At 37.7% G+C, this 9,241-nt stretch overlaps 1 protein-coding gene across 1 annotated transcript; it reads right to left on the bottom strand.

The window, feature by feature from the left end:
• Positions 1–380: 380 nt before the first annotated feature.
• rs1b (retinoschisin 1b) lies at positions 381–7,695 on the bottom strand (the record flags this gene model as incomplete). The annotated part of the gene is made up of 6 exons (XM_082144418.1): positions 7,645–7,695; positions 6,567–6,592; positions 6,190–6,382; positions 2,845–2,986; positions 847–1,042; positions 381–533 (listed from the first exon to the last, which is right to left on the bottom strand). The coding sequence occupies exons 1-6, from the start codon at positions 7,688–7,690 to the stop codon at positions 381–383; spliced, it is 756 nt and encodes a 251-aa protein (XP_082000544.1). The 5' UTR covers positions 7,691–7,695.
• Between the last annotated feature and the right edge of the window lie 1,546 nt (positions 7,696–9,241).

Raw genomic sequence — 9,241 nt, 5'->3', positions numbered from 1 at the left:
ATGCGTAAAACAAGCAAAATTATCTGCCAATGGGGTGAGAAAATTAATCTTGTAACCTTCTGACCCCATTGGCAGATCATTTAGCTTTTTTTTAAGCATTAACTCACTTAATTTTGATTAATATCTTATGTCATTTTCCTCATCTAGTAAATGCATCTTGATTTAAGAATTTTTAAATATTTGGACTGGAAACAAGACAAAAACACTAAGTCAGAGGATAATTTTTTGCAGTGTTGATGTCTGTGTCGTTTTCTATAAATATTCAGGTATATAAGTGATCAAAAAAGCCATTTTAAGGTGCTTAAAAACTCAGAGTGCTAAAATGTAGTGTGCCTCCTCTATTGTGCAGGCCAGCGGCCGCCACTGGAGTGCCTCCTGAATCACACACACTTGTTCATGCACATCAGCAGCTCCAGGCGGATGGCGATGCGTGTGTGCCATCCCAGAGGAAGGATCCGCAGGAACCGGGTCACGATGGGCGGGCGCAGCAGGTTCTGGACCGTGGAGGACCGGTCCGTGTTCCCGTAGAACACCTGATGGAGGAACACAAGCAGAGAACAAGATTATCAAACCGTGGGGGTTCAAACCGACGCTACTGAACAACACAACCTGGCAGATGTTTGTCATACAAAGCATTGTCAGATGGATAGAGAGAAAGATAGATAGATAGATGGATGATAGAAGGATAGATGGATGTATAGATAGATGATGGATGGATGGATAGATAGATAGATAGATAGATAGATGATGGATAGACGGATAGATGGATGGATGGATGGAGAGATAGATAGATAGATAGATAGATAGAAGAATCTCTATGTTTGTACTGGTGTATTCAGGCTTTACCCTGTTGTTCCCGGTCTGGTCTTTGTAGTAGACCCAGTTGAGGTGCTGGTGGGTCCGGTACTGCAGGCTGTATTTGGTGGTCCACTCGTCCGCATCACAGCGACCCTGAGTCATGATGCCGGAGACCACCTGAGTGTCCTGCAGGTCGATCTGGAGCCACTGACTCGCGTCCTGGGCTTTAGACAGCCAGGCACAGCTGAGACCGAGATGACACACACTTTACATGTTAAAGTCAAGTCATCTTCATTTATACAGCGCTTTTAACAATGTAGACGGTTTCAAAGCAGCTTTACAATGATAATAGGAAATTACAGTAACAGAGATTGTTTAGGCTTTACAGCAGCTCAAGAATAAAGTTACTGTCCAGCTAAAGTTAGTTTTGCTAGAAATGTTTTATTTAGATTTATAGGCCAATATATCGGTTATCGGCTTTCAAATATAAAGAATTATCGGTTATCGTATCGGCCAACATTTTCAAATCGGTGCATCCCTAATTATTAGAGATGCACCGATGTATTGGCCAACTATTGGCCAGATATTATTTTCGCTATCGACCGATTGTTTAAAAACAGCCGATAATCAGTGCCGATTATATCCTGTCAATCAAAAGGGTGAAAACTGAGTTTTATACAAACATTTCAGCTTTTAATTGAGTGTAAATATTATATAGCAGTTGAAAATAATAGCTCTGTTGTCCATTTTAACCTCTTTTATTATAGTGTACCAAATGAGAAGGTTCCCTGTATAGTGTGCAGCATTACTGTATTTGGGAGAGATTGTTTTCCTTAAGAAAAACGAACTAACTATCGGTATCGGCATCAGCCAATATCATTCTGAATAATCGGTTATAGGTATCGTTGGAGAAATTTAGTATCGGTGCATCTCTACTAATTATAATCAGAGGTGTAAAGTCCAGGGGTCAGAAAGTAAAAGTCCTGCCATATGTTTATTCCACCCATGAACTCCAGCTGATTTCACTAATTAGTTCTCCTGGCTGAAAAACTGCCAATTAGCAAATCCAGGTGATTGGAACAAAATACTGAGGAGGACTTTTACTTTCTGAACCTGGACTTTACACCTCTGATTTTAATCAAGTACTTTACTAGTGCTTTAGTCAACACGTCAAAATAAGTGTACTTCTTCAAAGCACGACCAAATAATTATTAAAAAACAATGATTTAAAATGTACTTAAAAGCAAAACTTTTCATTTGACATTACTTTTCTTAACTCTCTTTAAATTTTATTTCCTTATTATATTATCTGCAAGTAGAGTTTTTAAAAATATAGACTTTTAAAGGGGATATATCATGAAAATCTTACTTTTTCCATGTTTAAGTGCTATAAAACGTGAAAAGTGAATCCCAGTAACTTTGTTTTGGTGAGCCTTTCTCTGCAAGCATGTCAAAAAATAAACCGCTCAGATTTCGCTCCCCTTTTAATGTAGGAAGGGGATCTTATTATAATATTACCGGCCCTTAATCTGCATGTTTACACCCACGCGCCGCCATTTGGTTTCCACAAGCGACACCAGTGTAACCAGTTCTGACGCAATGGCAAAAGTTCGAGTAAAGCATATAAACTGTTCTGTCGTTGTTGCACAGACGAGCAAAACATGTCACAGCTGTCTTATAGAAACCTCAGGGAACTGTGTTAGCTTGTGTAAAAGTTAAGCATGACGGTTCATGCTAGTCGATGAGATGAATTAATGTAACTCCACAATAACTACATAAATGTCTCCACTAACCATTCAGAAACGTCCATGTGCGTCTAAAAGTTAACCTCTTCCTGAGTCTCTCCGTAAGGCTGCACTCGCTACTGGTTATTTCTGAGATTTTGGATGAGTGAGATTGGCCTGTCTTGTTATTGCCGGAGTATCCTAACCTTAACCCATGTAGTTACCTTATATTAACAGTGCTTTCTTAGGTACTGTAAAATAAAGTGCAAGCGAATTATGCGCACTTCTTTTTCACACGGGCAGGTTTTTCTGAGACACTTACCCAAACCCCTGACTGTTGAGTCTGGCTTTATTTGGGGTCCAGGAGGAGAACCAGCCGATGTACTGGTCCTGGTTTGAGCAGGTGAGCTGATCCGCCTTCACCGATCCAGCCTCGAATCCCAGCGGTTTGTGGTAGGGACACTCTGAGGAAAAGAGGAGCGGAAACGTCATCCTCAAAATGTGGCAGAAATCTCGAGAACATCATCCTGAATGTGATTTATATGATACAAGCAACATCCACCGGTTCCTGGAAGCCAAACTGAGGTTTGGGTTTCGGTCCCTCGACAAAAACCTGATAGGATTTTTCAGTGGTTTTTGGATTAATGCAGAAACCAGCATAAGTTTACGATACTTGCACGTTTTGTTCATCATGATAATCTTCTCAACAACTTTTTTAAGTCTAAATACAATCGGCAGAAGAAAAAGGCTAATCGTTGGCTATAAACAAACTGCACTAAAGTCGCTCGACTTGGGCCAAAATTGAAACAGTATCTCCTCCTAGAGTTTTCAAGCTACAACCACCAAACTCGGCTCAGACCTTCAGACTGCTCTGATTCTGTGCACTATATTTTTCCGAACTGATCTGACTTACGATTTTTGTTAAACGGACAATCAAAACAATGAAAAGTCATGCAAGCAAAATGCTAATTCATGCTAGCAAATTGTTAAATCATGCTAGCAATGTGTTAAATCAGGCTAGCAAAATGCTAATTCATGCTAACAATGTGTTAATCATGCTAGTAACATGCTATGAAAGTGTTAAGTCATGTTAACATGTTAAAACATGCTAATAATGTGGTAAATAATGCTAACAACATGTTAAAACATGCTAGCAATGTGTTAAATCATGTTAGCAACATGCTAATTATGTTAAACACATGCTAATCATGCTAGTAACATGCAAACAACTTGCTAAAACATGTTAGCGACATGTCAAATCATGCTAACAAATTTGCTAAAACATGCTAGTAAAATTTTTTTTGTGGCTTTCTCTGAGTAAAACCTTCAAACTTCATGCTGTTCAAAATTATTTTAAACTTTATAGACTTTAACTTTGTCAATCCAACCTCAACGTTTGTTATAAAACTTCACTCATCTAGTTGTAATTGAATGAGTCTTCTCCAGCCTGAATGAAGATCAGGAGTCCCGTTGGTTGGCACGAGTGGACCTCCAGCAGTTTGTGAGGGTGCAGGACTATTTCAGGCCCGGTAATCTGGGCATCACATTCATTAGTCATGAGATTATCCGCTGGCACTCTCTACTCTCTCTCAAAGTCACTGTTTTCTCGTTCTGATGGTGTCTCTGATGGCCAGCTCGTTTCTCATCGTCTCCTGCAGACCGTTCTTCTAGTTCTCTTGTTCCTTGTCTTTTAATATTTTGATTGTAATGTTCGCTACTCTGTCAAACTGAGGTCAGAGGGCGGTTCATGTGTCATCAGTTTTAGCTGATGCATCATGGATGATCGTTACTCATGTAATCACTCTAAAGCCTCTTGGCTTCATGCCCTGTATCAGTTAGTGTAAACTTCTAAAGGGAACAAGTTGGATCAAGTCGGTCCGCTGGTTAGTCCAGTTATGCCGTCTCGTCGTAAGTACATTTTTTTTGATGCGCATCGATGAATTTATTGGGTAAATGTGTTTCCAACATAGTTTATGCGGGTGTTTTCTTAAATGTATCCGACTCAATGTAGTTTATATGTTTTTTTATGCACGTTTTTTGAAATTATGTGCATCTTGGCGTTTCCATCCAGCATTTTTTGACTGAACTGGGAAAAAAGGCATTTAAATTTTCTGCACCTTCTGTCTGGAATAATCTTCAAAATAAGTTGAAACTCAGGGAGCTGGTTTCATTGGACATTTTTAAAGTGATTTTAAAAGACTTGGAGACAGAAACATCTGTTTGTACATGCTTTGCCGGATTTATTTATGTATTATAATCAGTGTAATCACCACGGGAAAATCTCAGAGTAAAACTGTGAAAAATATGATACACCGGTGTTTTGCCAGATCTTTTTTCTCTTTTAATTCCTTTTATAAACTTTCTGTGTAAAGCACTTTGAATTGCCATAGTGTATATATAAATAAACTTGCCTTGCCTTGCCTATTGATATTTGTTTTTCTTTTTTTGTTGTTTCTATGTATGTCTATGTATGGATGAATGTTATTTGTTAAACCCACGTGAGTTGTGTTGCTGATAATCTTGGCCAGGACGCTCTTGCAAAAAAGAGTTTTTAATCTCAATGTGCTTTTTTTCCCTGGTAAAATAAAGGTTACAAAAATAAGGTTTGAAATGAACTTTTTCACTCACCGGCCAATTTTGCCTACTAAATTTTTAAGTTACTGGCCATTCAGAACTTCTAGCCCAAAAAAATGTAAAAAATTAAAAATAAGAAGAAATTAACCAGATTAACTACGTCACAGCTTATAAATATAGGCTAATATATATATATATATATATATATATATATATATATATACAATTTGGATTTCATATACATTCATTTCTTATTCAAACAAAATCACGTCATCCAGCGTTCTCCTCCCTTCCTCTTTCATCCTTTTCACCAAAACTCTGTTTTAGGTGACAAATCAATTCAGTACAAAGAACTTCAAAACATGTAGGATGTTGGAAAATAACAATGCATTTTCTGTTAACCAAATGCTTTTTAATCTTCGCTATTGCTTCAATGCAAATGAACAAGCGCGCCATTATTTGTTGTGTAGTGACGTGTGTGTTCAAGTAAGCCAGATATGAGCAGATTCTGCTCAATACTCTGTATTTAATATATCATGATGACTCACGAGTTGAGTATTACCCAGCAAAGTGAGTAAATATAATAAGTAACACGCCAAATTGGCTAGTGATTTTACAGTGTTACCCGCCTCAGTTCATTTTTACACGCATTCGGCGGGTGTTAAAGCTGCTCTAAGTGATGCTGGGTGACGTCACTTCTTGTTGACGTTCGAAGTATTGTCAAACAAAACGGAGGCTAGCTCTCCCCTCCACTCCACTCCCCACACCCCCCTTCATGTGCACGCGCACTAACCCCCCAACCCCCACCCCCAAATCATTCTTGTCGGTTATTGGCTGGAACACTGTTTGTTGTGTTTCGTGGTCCAGGCTGGGCCAGTTTGTTTTTGTTGCAGTTTGTGGAGCCTGTGGTGTCTACAGAGACCGCGTCTCTTTACAGTGTGTTCAGGGGACAGGCAGCTAGCGGATAGTGAGGAGAGGTTTGCTGTATGTGACAAAAAATGTTTTGGACTAAAAAACGTGTGACATTGCTTAGAGCACCTTTAATTTCAAACCCTAATAATAATAATAATATGAGAGATGTGCGGCGACTGACCCGGCATGCAGTCCTGGTACGGGCCGGTCTGTGTGGCCGGTGTGGTGCTGATGGAGGTCCAGGTCGCAGGAGTCCCGGTGGGTCGAACCCGATCCTGACAGTCACAGCTGCAGCCCGTCGGCGTCTGGTTCTCCGTCACTTCCTTCACATTCTCCTCCTCCTCTTCCTCATCAGGCCATGGCATCTCCAACTCCTGACACACACACGTGCACATGCAGGAGTCACACACACTATCACATGTACACACACACACACACACACACACACACACACACACACACACACACACACACACACACACACACACACACACACACACACACACACACACACACACACACACACACACACACACACACACACACACTTATACTCACCCCTTGTGTGTTAATGCCAATGAAAGCTGTGAGAGATCAGAGATACAGGTAATTATTGAAGAAATATCTATCTATCTATTTATCTATCTATTTATCTATCTATCTATCTATCTATCTATCTATCTATCTATCTATCTATCTATCTATCTATCTATCTATCTATCTATCATCTGTCTATCTATCTGTCTATCTATCTATCTATCTATCTATCTATCTATCTATCTATCTATCTATCTATCTATCTATCTATCTATCTATCTATCTATCTATCTATCTATATATCTGTCTGTCTGTCTGTCTGTCTGTCTGTCTGTCTATCTATCTTTTTTGAAGGATCAAAATCAGTAAGGTAAAGTGCTTAAATTTCATTCCCCATAAATCAATAATTCTGCACACTTTATTTCATTCATTCAAACTTGTTTCTTATATCTTCATCCACAGGTAAAACCCTTGGTGATTGTGTCCTAATTGTTAAAATCACAAAAAAACTGCTATAGTCCAAATACATATCAGTGAAGTTCCAGGAAACAGAGACGGGACAGGAACACGCAGACTGTGAAGCTGACAGGGAATTATCTCAGAACTTCAGCTGACGTTCTGTCAAGGTTCTCTGAATGTTATTAACAAACGTTCTTCCAGTAACATTAATACAACGTTGGTTCAAAGTTATCTGGCCTTTAATAATGTTCTCAAAAAATTAGCAACAAACATCAAGTTTTCTCATTATTTATCATCCATGGAATGTTTAAAAAAATACAAATAAAAAAAATTGGTAGTTGTAAAATTTTTTAAATGTTACTTCTTGTTTTAGAATATTCAGAGAAACATTCAAAAGTAACATTCGATAATGTTTGAAGAATGTTTAAATAGAATGTTCTCTTATTCGCACAACCAAGAAAAAACATTTAAAAAACTGGACATTCAGGAACATTCAGAAATAATGTTTCATAACTTAATGGGAACATTAGCTCAATGTTCTTAGAACACATTTTTGTTGAGTCTGTTATTAACACACACACACACACACACACACACACAAACACACACACTCACTCACGGTCACACAAACACTTCGTACCTTGAGTGACCAGCAGCAGAAACACAGTGAGGATCCTCGTGTCCATCTTGATGATCAGATCTGTGTAGTGAGCACTACATGAGCAGCAGTGTTTAGTGTGCTCTGGATTACTGTAATCCACACATCCAATAATAGTCCTGATCTGTCTGTGCGTGACGGATTCTCTCTCTCCATCCCGGAGGAAGATTCAATGCTCACACTTTATTGAGTTCTCAGTGGTTTCCTTGAAGTATATATCCACTTTGTCTCGTGTTGAAATCAAACAGTCTCCCGGTTTCACAGACAAGGCTTAAACTAGGAGTAAAATACATGTTTTTTTTAGCTGTTTTAACTGAAAGCATTTCTTAAAATATGTTTTTTTCTAAGGCACATTTATAAAAGCTACTTAAATGTCGTAATTGAACTAAGGCTTAATCCTGGCTTAATCTAATCCTTGTCTGTGAAACCGGGCCTAAATCTCTTAAACTGTGTGTTTGTCTTCACACGATTACAACAATGAGTCCATATAGAAACATCACAAGTTTATTTATCAAATGCACATCCAATTGCACAACTAATGCATCTGACATGAATCTTGGGGAAAAAGAGCAACTATATGAATAATAATTAAGCCTTTTATAGTTCAATCAAATTACACATATATCAAATTAATTCCCACACCTTGCACACTCTAAATAAATAGTTAATTTCAAATCTAAATTAACTGGTTTTATTCAAGTCAAAAATATTATTTATTGTATTATAGACAGAATCAACTTTAATATATTCATTTACTAACAAAATTATGATTTACTATCGCAATGGCATTTGATTGAATGTCTTAATTAGGGAAAGAAGATTTAATTAAGACTGAAATGTTTCACCTGTGCTGAGACGAGCAGAGACGCAATAAATGGTCCCGGCGATCAACAGCGTCACTTCCGGTTCTGTGAATGCGGCTTGAACAGCATCAATCATGAAAACATCATCTGACAAGAGTTTGAAATCCTTGAAGAAGTCCATTAAAACAGGCAGGACACGCAAACAAAGCATCAGGAAATATTCTGCCTACATCTACAAGATTGAGAAGGTGTGTTAAAGAAAAACATATATATTTTTAGTTAATAGTAAATAGTATTTTTTTTTTTCGTCATAAAATTAACGGTAACACTTTACAATAAGGTGAATGTATTTACTAACACGAACTAACAACGAGCAATACATTTGTGACAGTATGTAGGCCTATATTATTCTTTGTTAATGTTCGTTAATAAAAATACAACTTCATTATTTGTTCATGTTAGTTCACAGCGCATTAACTAATGTTAACAAAAGGCAACAACCTTTGATTTTAATGACGTATTAGTAAATTTTGACATTAATAACTAAGATTAATAAATGCTGAAGTAGCCTATTCAATCTTAATTCATGCTAACTAAGGTAGCCTAGTTTACTAATGAACCTAAAGTGTTACCAAATTAACATTTATCTTTTTCATTATTATTTTAATAATTAATACAACACAGCCTAAATTTGTATTTTTTTGGACAGTTTTAAAGTGACAAAGTTTTTATTTTTTAGGAGCTGTCCGTTGGCGTGAGTGACGCCATCTCTCTGA

The sequence above is a fragment of the Leuciscus leuciscus genome, assembly GCF_965113295.1.
Source record: "Leuciscus leuciscus genome assembly, chromosome: 18".
NCBI lineage: Eukaryota > Metazoa > Chordata > Actinopteri > Cypriniformes > Leuciscidae > Leuciscus > Leuciscus leuciscus.
Note: the sequence above shows the minus strand (reverse complement) of the source record. Positions and strands in the feature narration are given on the sequence as shown.